This window comes from Microtus ochrogaster, chromosome 5 (assembly GCF_000317375.1).
Source record: "Microtus ochrogaster isolate Prairie Vole_2 chromosome 5, MicOch1.0, whole genome shotgun sequence".
NCBI lineage: Eukaryota > Metazoa > Chordata > Mammalia > Rodentia > Cricetidae > Microtus > Microtus ochrogaster.
In genome coordinates, this window is record NC_022012.1 from 34,473,789 (window position 1) to 34,494,640 (window position 20,852).

The window sequence follows — 20,852 nt, forward strand, 5'->3', positions numbered from 1 at the left end:
TGGGTAACATGTGCTATGTAATGATGGGCGATTCTGTCTCCGGTTAAACCTCGGGTGTTGCACTTATACAAATCAGACTAAATATACTACGACTAGCTATGCTCTTGGGACCGTTGTTGTATCTCCCACTCTTGTCTGTATCCTTACACAGTGTGCACTGGTTGGTACACAGATAGGGGCCGGTCTGGGGTCTGGCCTCACGCAAAGCTGCAGCTCCTTTGTTCTCAACTGGTCACGTCCTCACCAAAATTAGACTCCAAAGAGCCCAACACTCAGATCCAAGACGTGTTGAATTCTCTTTCCCTTTTTAAGTTGGGGATGGGGAGATGTCAACAGGAAAACCTCAAGGTGAGAAAAAAAACCTGCTTTTTGCCACTGACCCAAACAGCAAGTGTGATTTTTTTTCTCCCTACAAAAGACAACCAAGCTGGTGTCCCAGATTCCCACAGGCCTAGAATTCCCACTCAAAACGCATTCTGGAGCCAGGCTGGTGGAGTCTGGGCTGTTCTCTGAGGCCTGCTCCCCATCTGCTTTCCTCGGGGGGAGTTCTATCTTCCATCCTGTAGCCAACAGCCAGGAGCAGCAGGCTCTGCCCTACCTCCCTCCACTCTCCCGAGAGGAGAGGCCAAAAACCAGGCCACCTTCTCTGGCCCACTGCCTCTCACTCCCTGTTCCCAGAGCTCTGAAATTCTCCTGACCCCAAGGAATCCAAGTAACTATCCCCTGAACACTGACACTGTAGCCTAACCATCTTCCTGTGCCCCACTCTCCAGGCTCCACGTGACCTTCTCTTAAGTGTGGGGGGATGTGGAAGAGAGGGAGAGGTGAAGGGGTTGGGGAGAGATCTGTGAAGGTCACCTACCCTGTACCTGTAATGCTGAAGCAGCTCCATGACGGTGGCTTTGTCTTAGGTCCCACACATTACTCACAGAGACCTCCACCTTGATGACCTTCTAACTCCTTCACCTCAAACCAGGCTCCCTCCTGGCAAAGGCTTGCTGACCCCCAGGCAGAGAGCTCTGTACCCTAGAAACATCGTGCCCATACCTTCCCAGTACCTTGCATTACACTATAGGAGAATGCAGGCTCTTCCCTCTGTGATCATATGGGTCATTGGCTTATGTTAGATACTTGGAGATGAATGGAGCAGAAACAAAGAAACACATTAATGAATGGGGAAAAGAAGCTTAGGAAACTCCCACGTTTTCTCTCCCAAAGATCTCTTCAACATCAAAAAGGCCACAGAGAGGGCGTGATAATGAAGGTGCTGAGCAAAGTTGACAGGGAAGTCTGCAAGGAGAGGGGTTTCCGGGCCAGCCTCACCGTCAGGGCCCTACAGAGCATCCTGGACTGCGCTGACTCCAGGAGGGAATTGCTGGAGCAGCGCAGCAGCGCAATGGAGGGGAGGAGAGGGCATCAGAGTCCTCCGGAGCCAAGAACAGTTCAGCTCTTCCAAGTGGTTTATTTCCACTTGATAACTTTCAGGGCATGCGGTTTCTCCTTCCAACAGTGTCGTTAGTGGGCAAGACCAGACCAGCAGTGTTGACTCGACCCTGTGTTGTTCATTTTGGGTCCTGTAGGCCAAGTAGTGGAAGGGTACCCTAATATGTAGAGAGCTTAGGGCTGCCTTTCTCCCTCTTTCTCACTGTGTGTGTGTGTGCGTGTGTGTGCCTATCTGCCTCTGTGTGTGCATATGTGTGCCCCTATTCATGCAGATATGGAAGCCAGAAGTTGATGCTAGGATGCCCCACCCCCATCGCTATCCACCTTGTTTTTGTTGACAAGGTCATTACTGAACTGGAAGCTGATTGGGCCTAGATAGCCCTCCCCTCAATCTACCTGTCTCCACCCCTCAGCACAGGGATGGCAGATGCCTGCAGCATCATCCAGCTTTCACCTGGGTGATGGGAATCCAAACGCAGAGCCTCATGCTTGCCCAGCAAGCTCACTTAGTCATCTCTCCGACCCCTTCCTCTCCTGCCTTGGTAGTCTTCACATGTCACTAACCCTACCAGGATTCTACTGAGGCAGAGCGATTAGAAGAAACCCAAGTCAGGCAGTGATCGCCACAAGCTGGGGTGAGGCTGTAAGAAGTGTATGTTTCCTCGTTCACTCCTGATATCCTTGGGAGAACATCTTGAGACAGATAGTATCAGCACCCATTTCCCGGATAAGGATTAGTGAGGTCAGTTGTCCTCAGTTGTCCTGACGCAACACAGTGAGTAGTGGAATCAAGACAGGAAGCAAAATCTCCCAGCTCCTAGATCAGTGCTTATCCCTGCTTCACAGTTCCGTGGGCAGGTGCTCTCATCTTCCCGTGTCTCCGCTCCACCCCCAGCTCATCAAAAGGCTCTTCAGGGAGCTTCCTTTGAAAGGCAAACTTCAGGCTTCCCCACCGCTTCCTACAGGCCTCCTGTTTAATGGGTAGGGTCACCAGCTTCTCCAGTCTGCTCAGGGTTGTGGGATTTCTCAGGACGTGAGGTGTAGGATCTGTAGGGCTGAAACCTGGGTAGCCTTGAGAAAGTCGCTCAGAATGGGGTCCTCAGACCGCAGTACTGGTTTTCCCAGCATTCTTGAAAGATGTGAAGACTTACACACACCCTGCCCCTAATGAGAATCTCCACTGTACCAAGTTTCCCATGAAGTTTAAAAAAGAAAAAAGACATCTGAGACGCTCTAGAGAAAAACTCAGTGCTTATGATGGGCACTGAGGAATTGGAGGTTCACATCGAGATTATGTGAGCATTGCTGTGGCCACAAAAACAAGGTCCACAAACAGAGGAAGGAAGGTGTCCCCATCTGACCCAGTTGGAAGGAAATGCTTGGGATCCCTAGTGTTGTGGGAGGTCAAGTGAGCAATGGCTAAGAGTTCCTACCTCACCTTGTGGGGTTGAGTATCTCCAGTGACTCTTGCCAATGACAGGCCGGTCTTTGGAGAGTTGCAGTTCCTCGGTCCCCAAGCCTATACCCTTGGATGTGGGCAGAGACTGACAGCAGATGAGCGGTGTGCACAGCAGGCTGACAGATGGGAAGAAAAGCATGGAGGGAAAAGCCTCCATAGGAACCAAGCTTGGGAAGCAGTGGACCCCAGACGTTATCCGTTGATGGAGTGATGAGGCTGGGAAGGAGCTATCCAAGCCTGCACATGCCCCGCTTTACTGCACATCTGGCCCCATAATAACAAGAAACAAGCTATCAACGATGACCCAGCCTGTTTTCCTGTAGGGTGATTGCCAGGCTTGGGTATAAACAGGGGTGATAGAATCTGACTCTAGGTGAAGGGCTTCAATAATTTCTCTGGGTTCTGACCAACCATGCATCAGAACAGTTGTGCAAGTCTCCACGGAGATAGTGGAGACTTCTGTTCATCTTAAAAGAAACAAAACCATTTATGAACTTACTGTGTATATATGCTATGGGGCACACTAGAGAGACCAATGTGAGGCCAGATGACAGCCTGTAGGAGTTGGTTCAGTCTTTCTACTATGTGGGTCCTGGGATCGAACACGGGTCTTTAGGCTTTGCTGCAAGTGCCCTTACCTACTTAGCCCTCTCACTGGCCCCTGAAATCACTTTGCTCTGAAATCTAGTTTGACAATCCGATGTCGCTTGGTACATAAAAGGTACCAAACGAAAGTGTAGAATACATTTGTATTCCTGGTATTGCCAAGCTGACTTGAACCAAAGCAAGCAATAACCCATATTTGTCACCTTTCTCTCTGGTTCCAAGTCACATGCCCAGTGGACAGCTAAAAAGGAGGACAGCCCGGGGGTAAGGGGGTGTGGCTGGCAGGCTCTGAGATAGATGTGCCCATGGCTCAGTCAGAGCCGTTTGAGACCAGGCTGATCTTTGCAGTGATATGAATCCTGCCCTGACACCAAGAAACAAAGCTGTAACTTCTCTCAGAAGGAGAATGTCTCTGACCTCAGTTTGGTTTGCATGACAACTTTTTCCATGCATGTTTTTGTCTTTGGCCGGAGGTGGACCTTCTAAGAGGAAATGTTCTCCAGTCAGGTAGCGACTCTCGGCTGGATCATGTGGGTAGATATGGAGCCACACATGACTCAAGACTCTGCTCATGTCAGTGGGGTCAGGGGGACAGAGGAAGATAAAAATGACTAACAGTGTCAAACAGAGCCAAAATGTATGGAATAGACAAGGACAGGACTAGGGGTTTTGCAAAAAGACAGTTAGAAAGATGGAAGGTTCTTCTAGCAGTGGAGCAAGGATAAGTAGTGAGGGAGGAGCACAGTCACGTGAAGGCATTGCACTGGACGTGGGTGCAGGGTGGAGTGTGGAGCATCGGAGAGCCTGGAGCAGAGGGTTGGCGGGGGACACGTGGGTGGGGAGGCTGTTGCGAAATCCTGCCCTCACTCTGGAAATAGTGCACATTGGTAGCTCACAGACTGGGTGGGGGGAGTCTCAGGTCGTGTTGGGGCGCGTTGGTACGCACTGTGGCATAGATGTGGTTTTCCCCAAAGGTTCTGATCGTAGGTGCTTGGTCCCTCATGTGGCAGTGTTCAGAGATGATGGGACTTTTAATGGTTGCTGTACTTGGAAGGGAGGAAGGTAGTTGTTGAGGACTCTGGATGATTCCCGCAGTAGAGGTATGTTGTAAGAGTGAGCCTGCTTCCTGTCTCACTAAGTTCTCTCTCTCTCTCTCTCTCTCTCTCTCTCTCTCTCTCCCTCAATGACATAGCCTACCATGAGACCATAACCAGAGGAGTTTCAACCTCAGACATACAGGATATTCACTTCTAAAAACTTCCTTTGTTTACATATTAACCAGCGTTACTGTTTTGTTATAGCAATGGAAACTGACTAAGCTACGAGGCCTCTCATTCTGGGCTTTTGTGCCCATCCTGAGGGAGAATGGCTAGGTCCCTTCCCACACTGCAGCTTCAGAGCCCTAGCGTGCTCTTTTGTAGGAGAGACCCAGACCAATGGCTTCTTTCCACTCTAGGTGAGAGCCAGGGCTCTTACTGTTGAGGTTTGAGCCACAGCCTGTGGAGACAAGAGCGAAACCCCTTCTCCAATGGGAATTCATTCAGGCAGCAACAGCCCCTGTCACCTGCACGCTAGTAGCATCTGTGTCCCTGTCCAGCCTTTGCTCTCTGAGACCTCCCTCCACTATGAACAAAGCCTAACCATCTCCCAGGTTCCCCAGTCTGTGCGGCTTAACCCTAAGACCTCTTCCCCCGATGATGCCACAGTGGCTTCTGCCTCAGGGTCTCTCCGCCCCCACTTCCAGAATGTTCTTTCCCAGATGGTTACAAGCCTGGCTCTCTGCCTTTCAGGTTTGAGGGCACATATTGCCTCACTGAGACCTTCCCTGAACTCGCTCTGTAGTCTAACCAGGACGCCTGCTCCTTAAACGTCACTGTCACTTCGCCCTGTTATATTTTTCTCCCAGACATTCACGGCAGTCTTGAGTATCTTTTCGCACGTCTTTTCAGGTATGTCTTAGCCCATTCAGGCTGCTGTAACAAACTGTTGGAGATTGGTAGCCCATAAAGAACAAAAATGTATTTCTTGGCGTTTTACAGGCTGAGCAATCCAAGATAAAGTTCCTGGCAGATTTAGTGTCTGGAGAGAGCAGTCTTGTGGATTGCATTGCCATTTGCTGTTTTCTTTTTGTGTCCTCCCTCACACAGTGCAAAAAAAAAAAAAGGCATTGCACCCCTCAGGACCTAATTACCTTCCAAAGGTCTTGTCCAAAATCATCACACACAGCGCTGAGATTTCAACGTGGGAGCTACTGTGGGGAGGGAGAACCTCACAGCATCTGTCTATAGGAAGGCACTTTTGTCTAGTATCAGTTTGGTTTTCTGGAGCTGAGGATTGAACCCAGGACCTTACACTTCCTAGGCAAATGCTCTACCACTGAGCTAAATTCCCAGCCCTTTAGTGTCAGTTTCTACCATAGCCTAGACTTCCTTTCTGTCTTTTCCTCTATACCCCTGAGCCTAGAGCATTGTCTGGCAGAGATTCTCCACGCACATCTGCATGGTGGACACACAGGTGCTCTTGTCTGCACGGCTCATAGCAATACGGTTCAGAATAGAAGATCATTAGACAGTCTGCAACGATCTCAATGTGTGATTTCGCTTGAGCTTTACAGAACAAATATCGAGTAGGTACCGTCGAGATCCCATCTGATAGACGAAGCTGCCATAACACAGGGGTAGTCAGATGTTAGTCAGCTGGTTAGTTAGTTAGTCGGTCAGTCAGTTAGTTTGATGTTATAGAGCTAGCAAGTAAGCTGTCACATTAGGGCAGGAACTCAGGCCATTTGTCTCACTGATGCATGTTCAAAGTAGACTTGCTGAGAACTCTGGAGACTGCCCAGCCCACCTTCTACCCAAGAGAAATCCCCTTCAGGGACTACTCTGCCCTGAGTTTGAATGCACACACAAGCAAGAAAGATCTCGGGACCTGCAAATATCTCTTCTTCAGACAGCTCTCAGCATGAGGAATGACTTTCTTCTCAGAGTGGGAGTCTCCTTTCCCGGCAGCTGCCACCAACTGAGCACACAGAGATTTATCGCTTTGCACTTTAAGATGTATTTTAAACCTTTATCTGTGGCAGGCCCTGTGCCTGCCATGTCTGTGTGCATGTCACCTCATGCAAAACAAGTTCTCCCTAAAGTATGTAGTATCTATCCATGGACCTTTAACAAATATGGGAACTGAGGCACAGAGGTGATCGAGTGGCTTGTCCAGTGACACAAGGCTAGGAAGCTTCAGAAGCCACGTCCTTTCTGCTTCATCATTGCCTCACATCCTCCTCCTAGACCCTTTAACCATTTTTTCTGAGACAGGGTCTCACTATGTAGCTCTGGTTGTCCTGAAACTCCCTGTGGAGGCCAGAATGGCCTCGAACTCACAGAGATCCACCAGCCTTTGCCTCCCAAGTCAGAAACCCCCTAAGTACCTAAAGAAGTTTGGTTTCTTTTTTTTTAATGTTTATCTTCTTCCCCTTCTTCTCATTATTCTTGACACTTCTCTCCCTGGTTTTCGCCATCATAGAACCATCCATCATTAATTTGGGTCATGTCATGCGCCAGCCCTTGATACACAGTCCAAGTTAATGTCCCATCAGGATTCTGAAGTAGCGCCATTTTGTAGAACAGCCAGTGATGAAACTCAGAGAAGTCATGTTTCCAGGTATACTCAGGGGCAGGAAGCTAGCGTGAACTTGGGTCTCTCTGACTGAAATCAGAAAAACACTAGAGGGAAGGGATGGGAGGCAGTGGGAATCCTCGAGGGAGAAAATGCAAGCTTATATGTCCAGGGTTTGAGCATCTTTATCACAATGGCATGCTTGGCGTCCTTCAAAGAGTGACTTAAAAATGAAGGCTCTTCTCTGCAGCCTCATGAGTAGCAGAATCACTAAGAGCATCCCTCCATGGAAGACATTTGATAATAGTCCAAAGTGGTTTTAGAAAAGAACTTCATGGAAATATAAAAGGCATATGATATACTTTATGCATTTCAGTATACAGTTGGATAAATTTGGATGCATGTATACAGCCATGAAGCCATCACCACAATGAAGTTGTTGTAAATTCATAAGTCCAAAAAAGCATGGCCTCCGAGGAATGAGCTTTCCAGGTTCTCGTCTTTTTTGTTGGTTGGTTGGTTGGTTGGTTGGTTGGTTGGTTGGTTGGTTGGTTGTTTGGTTGATTGTTTGGTTGATTGGTTGGTTTCTCATCTTTTTAGTTTTGGGGTTTGGAGTCTTTTTGAGACAGGGTCTTACTATGTAGTTCTGGCTGTCCTGGAACTCATTATGTAGGAACAGGCTGATCTTGAACTCAGAAGTGCTGGGGTCAAATGTGTGCACCACCACGTTCACTGAGGGTCTCATCTTCATGTGAGGGAAGAGAGACGGATTCAGGAGAGTGGGTGAAAGCCTGCCTCTGATCCTGTCTGAGTCATGGTGAAAGGTAAACTGAGGTATAGTCCTGGTTCTGTAGCGCCTGTCAACCTCCTTAGTGTTGCTGTTGTTGGTTTTAAATTATTGTTGTTTTGTGTGTATGAGTGTTTACATGAATATGTTGTAGCATGTGTGTGCATAATATTCATGGAGGCCCAAAGAGAGCATCTGATCCCCAGGAAGCAAAATTAAAGATGGTTGTGAGCTGCCATATGGGTGCTGAGAATAGAACCAAGGTCTTTAGCAGGGGCAGCAAGAACTCTAACTGCTGAGCCATCCCTCCAGCGCTTCCTTTAGACTTGAGACTAGCTTTCTGATTTATTTTCATCTCAGGGCCACAGACCACATTTCCATTCTCGCTTGGCTTCCTTGGATCCCTCATGAACCTTTCATCTGAGTTCAAGAATAAATTTACCATCAAGTTCTTTGGACTAAGGTTAAGGACAATGTAGCCCAAGGAGGCTAGTGCCGTAGCTTCCATTCTTTTCTCAGGATCCTCACTCAGAGGAGGTGGAATGCCACACCAGCAGACACCCAGGGCACAGGACATCGCATCACTTGTCCTAGGGAGATGTGAAGAAAAGTCTGTTCGCCTGAGACATGGCACCAATGGCAGACCGAAGAAAAGATTCCACCCAAGTCTAGCTTAGTGAACCAATGAGATCACGGGGCTTACTTACAGGAGTGTGGGTGGAGGGTGACATACAGGAAAGTAGGTGATCCTCCAAACAGATGCATCACTGGACAGTCCCACCCCAGCATAGGGAAGGAATCCCCACCCCCCTTTAAAACCGCATGGATGGAGTCTTCACTTTCCATTCACTTTCCGCTTCCTGTGCTCTCTAGCGTTTCCCAGACCACATACAGCTGGGGCAGAGTCGCAGACAGCTGGGTGGAAGAGTGCTGGAAGGAGCCCGTGTGGCTGGGGTCTTGATGAGGTCTGATACTGCCCCTTCCGCCCTTCTGTGAAGGGGTGCTCGTGAGGGTGATCACAGTTGCTCCAATGGAGATGCCCTGGGACATGCTCTGTGTGCTACAGAGGGCTTTCATAACGCAGGGGGTACTGGGTTGATGTCCACTTCCTACTCTCCCTCACTTCAAACCCCAGATGGGTATTGCACCAAAAGAAGGAAAAACGCCCTAAAACACTGAAGCTTTCAAGGGGTGGAGGGCTCTGAATCCAAAGTCCAGGCTTGCTCCAAGACAGCCTAAATGGCCTGAATGCCATCTTTCCCCCGGGGTGTCCCCTCTCTCTCCTCTGCCAAAGACCTCCAAACTAAATTCCTAAGTTCTTTAGGCCCAGTTTTCAAATGTAGCTCTCACAAACATGGCTTTTGTCACCTGCTGAGCTGTGAGCTCTCTGAAGACATGGGTCCATCTCTCCGTATCCTCAAAGTGCCCAACACTTAAAGCTCAAAGAATGTGGAACAAGTGAATGACCGCTCACTCCCGTGTCCTCAGCCTCAGGGAAGGGCTCAACCTTAGGGTCTCACATGCTTGCCACAGACCAAGTGTCCACACGCTGCACAGCATGGTGATTCTCGCGTGTGTGGTGGGTGATTCTCGCGTGTGTGGTGCAGAGCTGAGACAGCGCTTACAATGTCTTCTCACACTGTTTACTCCACTGATGTGCCCGGCTGATTCCGGTAGAGCTGCCCTGGCGGAGATGCAGCTTCCATCTCTCCCCATCCCTGCAGGTGCTGAAGGGGTAAGAGAGAACAGACATTGTGAAGGAGAGTAGATAGTTCTCAGGGAAATGGGAGGGGGCGTGTCTTGGCAGCTGGGATCCCATTAGTTCTGTCTTGGTCTTGGTCAGAACTTCACAGAACACCTAGTTTCCTGGCCATCGGTGTCTCTTTCACCTCCCAGACATATCCGTTCCTTGTGAATACCTGTGGACAAACCTACGTGGTCTTGCATAACTCAAAAAGGAATCTAGTTACTGACTAAATAAAATTTTATTTGAAGTAGAGTCGTACCTGGGTTAGTGTCTCTCAGACTTATATTTCAGGGATCCACAGCGTTTTGAGGATAAATGTGGCACTAGGCTGTGGGGGGGGGGGGGACACACACCTTTAATCCCAACTCTGGGGGCAAGCAGGCAGATCTCTGCTGTCGAGGTCATCCTGGTCAATAAGGTGAGTTCCCGGACATCCAGGGCGATACCGAGAAACCCTGTCTCAATCAATCAATCAATCAATCAATCAATCAATCAATCAATAAATAAATAAAATTTAAAATGCAGGCACAAAACCAGAAACTCGCTGTTAAAATATTGCTAGCTATAGATGTAAACTAAATTGCAAATCAGCATTCTTTTATTAAATTTATTCCTCAAAAGACTGGCATTTCAACCAGTATAGAAAGGCAGCGGCTACAAACGAGCAGTGTGTGTGTGTGTGTGTGTGTGTGTGTGTGTGTGTGTGTGTTGTATGTGTGTGTTTGATATTCTTTCCTTTTCCATGTTCACGCACGGCCTTGTCTTTATACTTTCTTCCCTGGGCGGCTGGGAGGCCCTGTACTGCTGCAGTGTGAACGCTGCTTCACCCTGGACCAGCTGCACCAGTTTAGACCCTACTGTCAGGATCATGAAACGATCTTGCGTAGGAAACTCACTGCTGAAGGAGCCAAAAACTGTCTGCACCTTAAATTATCCACCTGAGGACAGGGACCAGGATGTGACCCTTCAGAGTGACTTACTCTGTATGCAGATGACAAACATCTCCCTTTGAAGTCCTCTTTGATGTATGTGGCCCATGGAGTTCCTCCCCCAGGAGACTCCACATGCGTGCAGTCTTTGTTGACGAAGGCAATGCCCCCAAGCAAATCGGAATGCAGCCAAAGTGAAAACATTTCCAGCCACCTTTGTGAGGCAGGGTAATCGAAGGAAAAGCTGCAGAGGTAGAGAACCCTCTGCCCCCCTCTCCCTGCCTGCACTCTCAAAAGGGTAACATCCCGCTATCATCTTTCACAATGAACACAAACCAGATGGCTCCAGCCAACAGGGGAAATGTGAGGTTGAGTAAGAAGGTATGAGTTAAATAACTCCCAGGAACCAGTTTTTAAAACCCCGAACTTTCCCCTAATTTCTAGATAAAAGGTGACTCTCAGGGCCTTAAACAGAGACTCCTCAGGGTTTGGGGTGCTGCCCATAACCAGAGGGCATTGTTCAGAAGCTAGAGGAAGCCCGAGAATGAGGTTGTGCACTGTGATGTCTCCCGAAAGACCGGACACCTCTTCCAGAGGAGTCAGCAAGAAGGAGGTCGTGTTTATTTTTTCAGTGCTTACCAAAACAGCTCAAGGAGACCCAATGTCAGGGATGTGAAACATCTTATTTCAGGAGACAGTGCTGTTGCATACAGATGAAAAAGGAGCCATATTCAAAGCGGAATGAATGTGGTTTGTCCCGACCATCTTGGCCGATGTCATCCCTTCCGGTTGGCCATCTTATTTCTGTTAATAGAAAAGATAAACACAATCACAATTTCCTGTTGTGCATACTATGAAAAAAGCAAAGTCTAACTACTTCCTATCCCTGGAGTGGGACAAGCAGAAAGGTCATATGAGATGGCATACGTGGTGGGAAGAACACTCAAATGTGTGCAAGAAGAATGTACAGAGGATGGGGCTTTGGCCTCTGCTTCAGGTAAAAAGCTGAAATTCATAGATGTTTACATGCTAGGCTAGGGGTGTAGGTCCATGATAGAGAACTTGCCTGGCATGTATAAGGCCCTAGTTTCAACATTCAGTACAGCAAAAAACAAAACAAAGCAAACAGAAATAAGGGGTGTGGGGGAGGAAGGTTTAGAGTCTAAGCTTGGATTTTAATCTGCTGGGGAGGAGGGGGAGGATGGTGCCACTTGCGTATTAGCTCCGTGATCTTAGGCAGATGCCGTGGCCCTGAGTCTCAGTTTTTCTATCTGTAAAAAAACGTGTGGGAGCTCCAGTGTCGCACAGGAGGACGCCAAGGCTCTCAGAGGTAACAAAGCTGGAGCAGCCTCAGACTGCCAAGCCTATGCTCTTTCCCTTTGTGACTCAGTTCTCCAAGTGAGAGCACACATTAAAATGTAACCAGCCGGGCATGTCATGGTTCCCTTGTGGTTGTTACGTTCAACCTTCCTTCTGGTATGTATGAAAAATCGCCCTACATCTACTTAGGTATGTGAACACATCCGTATAAAACTACTAGCATCACAGTTCAGTCTGACTCACGTAAAAAATACGGTAAAGGGGCTAAAGAGATGGCTCAAATGTGAAGAACATTTATTGCTCTTTCAGAGGACCTGAGTTCGATTCCCAGCACCCTCATCAAGTGGCACGGAACCACCTATAAGAGGGATCCCACACCTTTGGCCTCTTCAAATAAGATGATGTGCCCATTCCTGCCCTATCCTAACTAAAAAATTAAAATAAAATTAAAGAAGGAAGGAAGAAAGGAAGGAAGGAAGGAAGGAAGGAAGGAAGGAAGGAAGGAAGGAAGAAAGGAAGGAAGGAAGGAAGGAAGAGCAGATTATATCTTGGGACTTCTGCAGAGAAACTGGGATGTTATGTGACGTCCCCCATTATGAAGCAGTCTGTAACTGACATAACTTGCCCCCATAGAAAGACACTAGGTGTCTTCCATAGAGAGACACGGGCTTATTCTTGAGTGGTCAAAACCTATCACTCTGTTCCAGGAGGGAAAAGCGAATCATGCCTGCCTTATTGATAGTTATCCCAGAGAAGTTTGGGAAAATACAGTGGACTTTGAAGCTACTGACCCAGATCTGGTGGGGAGGGGTCACTGATGGTGCTCCCTGAAGAACTGACATTCGGAATGGTGAGGAGACATGGCCCACCTGGACTGTCACTCTAGAAATATGGATGTATTTACTCATTCAGGGGAGAGATGTTAAACAGTACAAACCTTTTGGGATGTTTAAAAGTCTGATTTGGCAATTTAAAAAACACTTATAATTTTGGCCCATTGAGTCCATTGTCAGAAACTTCGGCTATGGACATGATCTAACATAATGACCAGTAGGCCGGAGGTGTAGTAGAGGAAGAAACTTACCTATCATGTATGAGGATCTAAAGCACAGTTAAAAGAACAGAAATGCGTACACGACCCAAAAACTTATATACTAAAGGTAGCAGTGTAAACCATCAGCATGGGTTGGAAACCCCCAAAGAGGAAAGTGGTTCAGAGACAGCCAGCCCTGGACCCAAAGCCCCGAGTACGATGTTCTCAGGAAAACAGATACAAGAGAGATTCTACGGCTTGGATAACTGCTCATGACACAATGCTGATTAATAACGACCTCAGGACTGGAGGGCCAGTATCTATCTTATCAATGCTGAAAAGGATGGAGGAAACCTGTTACTTCCTATGAGGAATACAACTTTTAAAATATATTTAGACTGGAAGGATATGTGTAGTAAAAAGCTAAGAATGAATGTAGCTGATTATTATTTTATTTGTTGTTTTGTCCTTCTTATCCAAGTTACCTAATAACTGCTGAGTGTCTCTGTGCTTCTCTCTTCAAATAGTTTTCTTTTGCTTGAATTGGTACAAGAGTCCACAATCACTCCCATCCCCGGTGCCTACCCCTCCTAGTGCAGCTTAGCATACACCAGAAAGTCCTTCTGGCTCAGTGACCAGGCTGCCCATAATCTCAGTGCAGATCTTGACCACCTCAGTGCAGATCTTGGCCACCTGTTGCCTCCAGAGTAGGAGGTACAGTCCTGGCTTCCTCAGAACTTGGGGTTCGCCACACAGGCCAGACCCTTTCAAGTCTGGTCTTCAAGCGTGTTCTTTCTATACTGAGAGCACACTTTGCTCTTCCTGCCCACCCTTGTACATATACGAATACATGTGTGCGTGTATATGTGTGTGCGCACACACAGGCACTTATGTAGTGTTCAGAATGTTGACGCCAGTGTCTTCCTCGGTTGCTCTGTACCTTATATTTTGACACATGTTCTCTCACTAAACCTGGAGCTCACCAGTTCAGCTAGAGTAGCTGCTCCGCCAGCTTCCAAATCCTGTTTCCCTGCTTCCCTGCAACTGGGATTAGAGGTGCCCACTATCATGCACAGCTTTTTATGTGCTTGTTGGGGGTTGGTACTCAGGTTCTCATACCTGCACAGCAGACACTTTGCCAACTGAGCCACCTCCCAAACCTCCTCCCATCTCTTTTTGTACCAGATGATTCTTTGACCTTCAGGGCGAAGCTCAGGAGTTAGCCCTTCTGGGAAACCTTACTCATCCCTCCCAAGCAGGGTGGCTGCTATTTGCTGTGCTAAAGAAGACTCTTGCTCACTGCTCGATTTTCGGCAAACACAGTAACTAGTGGCTGTCCCCACACCATATATTTGGGAGGAGGAAGTCTGACTCATTCATCCCACTATACCCAATGCCTGGCAGAGTCTCTGTCTGATGATGAACTGACTGAAATTGACCACTAACCTGGAACCGGGGTGACATCAGGCAGCACTAGGAAGGTGGTCTATAAGGTGACAATGAACTGATTTTCAGGTCCCATGTCAGAAAACAAGAAAAACAAGGCTTTGAGGTTAGCAAAGCTGGTCTGTTAGGGAGGAATGTCCGCAGGGTTCAATCGTTGGGGGGCTTCCCTAGCAATGGGGTCCAAACTCCCCATCTAATAGTTGCCAGGCACTGCCTCCCGGACCCTGGGAGATGGACACGCGGATCTCAGCCAAGCTGAAGACGCAGTGCACTTGGCTCTGCTTCCTGCTGGAGCCCCTCTGCTTCTGCTGTTGGCCTGGCAGGTGTCCATGTCAGCTGCACTTCCAAGCTCAGATCTGCAATTTGAACCTACGGCCCCGCACACAAAGAAGCTGATGTTAAGAGCAGACCCGACTACTCACAAAACACAGTGGGGCGCTTGGCTCTACAACGCTCATTAGCATCTTAAGTTCACATAAATATATATGAGGCCTGTGGGCTCCCCTGGGAGTCCCAGAGTCCCTCACAACCAAAGAGAATATACTTCGCTGGTACCTCCCCCTGGACCTCTGAAGTCCAGCTGCGTCCAGGGAGCCCCAGGGTTGTAAGGATATTCCGCAGCTGGGGCCCAGTAACTCATTTTCAGAGTGCAAAGATTAGACACATGATCTTTTGGGGAGCCGTAGTTCCATGCTGTCCATCCCTTTCTTCTGGTGCCCTATGTAGTAAAGGTGTCTGAAGACCAGAGAGTTCCCCATTATCATCTCATATGCCGGATCCTGGAGGCTGCATGTGGGTAGCATAGCCCACGTTAGATTCTGCGGTGAGGACAGCAGGAGCAGGGGAGGAGCAGGGCAGGGGTGGGGAGCTGGGAAGATGAATAGATCCGGGACTTCGTGTTCTTAAAAGACTCCTGGGCTACTGGGACATACAAATCCGAGAGGAACACGATGTTAAAAGTGTGGCACAGCATCGACACCAGAAAATTGCAAATAGGAGCACAAGTAGCAGTTGGTGAACCTTTTAGATGTCACGGAGACAGGGCAGGGCCAGAAGGAAGTGTCTCCAGATCTGAGCTCATCCCAGAGGGCTCCCTGGAAGAGGAGTACTCGGAGAGAAAGAGTGGCTATGCATAGATGGCCAGCTATCTTACCTGCCTGGGCAGTGCAGGGCAGCTGAGTGAAGAATAGAAAAACAGCTCCCAAGTTCCAGATTCCAGCAGCCCAGTATCCAAGCCAAGTAGCTCAACCAGCTCCCCAATTTCCACTTCTGGAAAGAAAGGGTCTCAGAGAAAACTCCTGAACGAAGACATTCAAACCCACTATAGAGGGAGAGTGTCCATCTGATGGCAGCCCCTGGGTGCCATCTACTGAAGCCAAGATGCCCCGTCCCCAGTGTCAATGTGAAGTTACAGCACCATCTGAGGCGTATTGTGGACCTCCCTCTACAGGATGCTATCTAAGAAAGTGCACAAAACACACAGTAGACACGGCATAGGGTGGTGGAGTGGGCCAAGAAATGAGCCATGGGGTTCACCTTCAGCTGAAATGTTTTTCAGATCCCAGGCCACTGGAGAAAAAGGTTTCCCCAGCCCTGATTTCATTTCTGACCTCAGCAAGTTGGCAGCCTACAATCAGTTTTACAAAGAACTTTCTAGGGCTAGAGAGGTGGCTCAGTAGTTAAAATCACACACTGCATTTGCAAAGGATCTGAGTTCAGATCCCAGCACCCACGCTGTGCACAACTGCCTCTAACCCTTGCTCCAGGGACTCTGATGCCCTCTTCTGGACCCTGCAGGCATGTGCATACATACATACATATACCCATAATTAAAAATAGATAAAACTATAGATATGAAGAGACCTTCTGCTTTCAGAGCATCAGATTTTTATCAGTTGTCAATAATAAAAAGATAAAAAATATCCCTTTGAATTGATCTGTAATGCTGTTGATGAGGAAACCAGGCATAGTGGGCACCTGCCTTTAACTTAGCACTAAGGAGGCAGAATCAGGGAGATCTCTGAGTTTCAGGCCACCTAGAGCTACATGGTTAGACCCTGTCTCAAAAAAAAAAAAACCACACAATTAATTAAGTTAAAATTTAAAAGATTATTGGCGAGGGTTGCAAGAAAGTTCAGTGGGTAAGGTTGCCACCAAACCTGGCAACCTGAGTTTGATCCCAGGATCCACGTGGCGGAAGGAGAGAACCCACCCCCGCAGGTTGTCCTCTGATCTCCAGTGTGCATGGCCCACGAGGGCGCAAGCACACACACATATATGCATAATGAAGAAATGTAATTTTAAAATTTTTAAAAAAGGTTGGCGTGGGACTGGAGAGATGGCTCAGCGGTTACAAGCACAGACCACTCCTCCATGGGACTCACACAGCAGTTGATACCTGTAACTCCAGCTTCGGGGGACCAGACACCCTCTTCTTCCTCCTCAGGCACAGACTTAAACGCAGGCAAAACTCACATATACATACATAAAAATAAACTACTTATGGGCTAGAGATCTAGCCCCCAATTCTGCCTTCTACAGGCACTAGAAACATCTACAGTGCACACACGTGCAGGCAAAATACTCATAGACATAAAATAAATAAATCTAAATTAAATAATTTTAAAAGGTTTTTAAAAATATTATTGATGACAGTGGCTATCACTTATTGAGTACTTCCTGTGTGCCCAGTGCTGTGGTAAATGCTGTACGCTCCTTACCCCCAAAGTGCTTAGTACCAAGTCTGGCACACAGTAATGGGAGTTGTGATGATCGCTGCCCTTGGACCCAGAAGTCCGCAGCAGCCAGGAACAGGTCTGACTTTAAAACAAATAATGAAAACTCTACCGTTCTGTGTCTGAAAGTCAGACAGACCTAAAAGCAGGAAAGCAGCTCTCATTCAGGCCAGCCAGTCTTACTGACCTGTCCTCCCACACTGGGAAAAGGTCACTGGCCTCTGAGTGCAAACCCAGCCTGCTCTCGTCCTGTTTAAACAAGGCCAGGAGGCAGGCGCGCAGCCTGCGGTTGAGGAGGAAGGAACCGAGGCTATTTGGGATTCCTCGCAGACTCTGGGCTATTGAAGCTGTCAGGCTGATACACAAGTTCTGTCAGGCTCATAGCTCTTGGCGTTCTGGCTGCCTCCCCTTGATGACCATTTATAGTCAACCCCACTGAAGAGAGCGGAACCCTGGCATTGGGCAAAGAGATGAAGTTGGAGAAGAGGCACCTGGTGCCTGGGAAGGAGACAGTAACTACGAAAAACCTTCTTAGATCCGAAAACCTATTTCCGCAGAGTGTGGGCCCAGCTGCTCCCCCTTTGGGCCCTCAAGGCAAGAACAAGTCATTTGCAGACTTGATGTTTTGCACAAGGAGGCGCATCTTGCCTGGCCTGTTGGTATTGCTGCACTCAGTGTCCAAAGCACGGCAGGATGCTGGAGAGCGGAACGAATGGAAGGGTCACGCTAACAGACAATATTAACATATATTAATTATATATATAACAATGGATTTTATTGTGGCATTTTCTTACATGTACATAGTGTATTTTCATCATATCCATCCTTCTTGTCCCCTTCCCACCAATTACTTTCCTCTTCTCAATTAACCCCTCTGCTACGTGCGTATGCACATGCGTGTGCGCACGTGTGTGTGTGTGTGTGTTACATGTACATAATGTATTTTCATCATATCCATCCTTCTTGTCCCCTTCCCACCAATTACTTTCCTCTTCTCAATTAACCCCTCTGCTACGTGCGTATGCACATGCGTGTGCGCACATGTGTGTGTGTGTGTGTGTGTGTGTGTGTGTGTGTGTGTTGAGCTGCTGTGATGGTTTGAGTGAGAATGATCCCATTGAATGATTGGTTCCCAGTTAGGGGAAGTGTTTGGGAAGGATTAGGAGGTATGGCATTTGTGAAGTAGTATGGCCTTGTTGGAGGAGGTGTGTCACTGAGAGTATGTTAAACAGTCCAGCGTGCTCACTGGCTGGGAGCGTGTTCTGCTCTTTGCGTTGTCTCCATTTTCATGGATTCTGGAGCACCGGGTACCACGGACTCTAGGCCGACCCTGTGCTCTGGGGTTTCTAGGATGACAAAAGATAAAGGGGAGAGTTGTAAGATCCCTGGAGACCTGGGGTTGAGTGAAATGAAGAAATGGAAACACGAGGTCAGGGAGAGGTCAGCCTGGGCTACACGGACTCATTTCGCTGAGATCCCGTTTCAGGAGATCAGGGCTGGGGGGTGATACAGTGGTAGAGTACTCCCTGACCGTATGCAAAGCGCTGGGTTTGATCCCCAGTACTAAAGACAAAACCCAAAGAAACCATTGTTCGATAAAAGAAACAAAACACCATCCATAACCGAGGATGTCTGGATTTCTAAGAAGGCAGGAGATGTCCAATAACGCCACTGAAGAGAGGAAGACTTGCTGGCTGCAATGCCACAGGGAGTCAGTACTTCAGGACTATCACCATGGACACTACTGTGGACCTCTGTGCACCTGCTGAAACACAGAATAGCAGTCAGCTCTGTTTGTTATGAGCAGCACAGCTAGGACTGGGGTGAAGAATAGCCAAGGGCAAGGATGGGTAAGGTACCGGATCCTGGGTTTGTACACATCGAGGAGGCTTTATAAGCATCTTTTATAAGGCTGAGAAGTTAGGTTAGTTTTATTCTTATTTTATAGGTGAATAAGCTAAGGCTTCAGGAGAAAAGGGACCTACCTGCTCAAGGTTTCAGCTTTCCCAGATGCAGAGCTGGGCTGCAGACATCTTGCTACAGCCTAGCTGTTTTTAGCAGTCTGTTTATACCAAGGTCAGATCCTTGCTTAGGTCGTATCCTCCTGGGAGATGATGCCATGTCCTCAAAAGGTTGGTGACAGACCAGAAGTTGCTCTGGGGGCTTTGTACCGTCCTCTCACCGACAAGTAAAAAAGAGAGATGCTGTCTCTATTTTTGAAGAGGTGTTGGTTTCGTTGGTGCGCCCTGTCTCATGCACAGCATTGAGCGATACTGTCAACATCACATTTTCATAGTTGCTTTTTCTAGAACTTCGCAGCGATCATGACCCTTCTGCTCTGACATCCTTTCTTTCTCAGCCACGTGATAATATATTCATGTTACAAAATTCCCTGCTTGGGGCTGGAGAGAGGGTTCAATGGTTGAGAGCACGGGCTGTTCTTTCAGGGGACCGGGGTTCAGTTCTCAGCCCCCACGTGGCAGGTCACAATTCTCTGTAACTCCAACTCCAGGTGATCGACACCCTCACACAGATGTACAAGCAGGAAGAACACCAACTCACATAAAATAAAAATAAATAAACCGTAAAAAAATTCCCTGGTTGGCTCCAAGTCCGAGGAGCCTGTGCTCACTTCTATTCACTTTTAAAGAATTTATTATCATGTTTTAAAAGCCCCTTAATGCAAATATGACTTCATTTAGCCATCCAGATTTATTGTGCAGTTTTTATATTAAATAACTGATACTATATTTGATCCTAGGAATAGGAAAATGGACAAAGTCATGTCTTCTCAGAAGAGGTGGAGGTCTAAGCAACACATCACAGTGTTTCAAGGGCAGCCCTGAGACTCACTCTTATCTACATCAGCTTTTCTTTCTGAAAGAACACAATCAGTGAGTTCCTTCTAATTTAAATGTCCTAATGGAGATACCAAAACCTACCTAGTTGAGTGTGCTGAGGACAGTGAACAAACAAACAACTGAACTGGCCCAGAGAAAGGAAGGATCCATTGTGGTTAAGTACACACGGAAGCACGGGAAGCACCGAATCCTGAGCTAGAATCTCCGGTATTCCCTTTGACCTGGACTTTAGCACTTAGCTCTGAGTGACCTTGAACTCCTCCTGCCTCCAGCTCCTGAGTGCCCACCTCTGGGCTTGGTTATGCTAGGGATCAAACCCGTGTGTGCTAGGAAAGTGCCATCCACGCCTACTGCGTGAACTCCGCCCCCAGCTCAAGCACATTCGTGTTTGTTTGCCTAGAATTATTTCAGAGCAAACACTGAAAACCTGGCTGAATGGTTACCACACCACTGTCAGTGTTAGCAAAGAAACAACGGAGAGGCCCATTTGGATGTTGTTGCTATAAATTTAAGTTTTGGACAATCTTGTCATTCCTCTGTTTGGCAGAATTCTCTATACATACAGTGCGACTAAAGTGAACAATGGCCTTGCCATAAACATACAAAATTAAGTATAAATACTTTTATCTCTTTTAGCTATGGGTCTCAGAACTAACTCATCAGTCAGCCACTAGTCTGGCCTTCCCAACTTTAATACAAACTGCTCTGATCCTCCACCAAGCCCTTATGCCTAGACTTGTAGACAGATGATGCTTCTCCCCTACTCCTTGCACACCCAGGAGGCTCTCCCCTACTCCTTGCACACACAGGAGGCTCTCCCCTACTCCTTGCACACACAGGAGGCTCTCCCCTACTCCTTGCACACACAGGA

At 47.8% G+C, this 20,852-nt stretch overlaps 1 protein-coding gene across 1 annotated transcript in view; it reads left to right on the top strand.

Annotated features, from left to right (window-relative positions):
- Positions 1 to 4,464: 4,464 nt before the first annotated feature.
- The window catches only part of Clmp (CXADR like membrane protein), a 91,730-nt gene continuing 75,342 nt past the window's right edge, over positions 4,465 to 20,852 (top strand). The window contains exons 1-2 of the mRNA XM_026779089.1: positions 4,465 to 4,491; positions 5,415 to 5,457. Of these exons, the coding sequence (XP_026634890.1) occupies positions 4,465 to 4,491; positions 5,415 to 5,457 (70 nt within the window). The remainder of the gene's footprint in view (positions 4,492 to 5,414; positions 5,458 to 20,852) is intronic.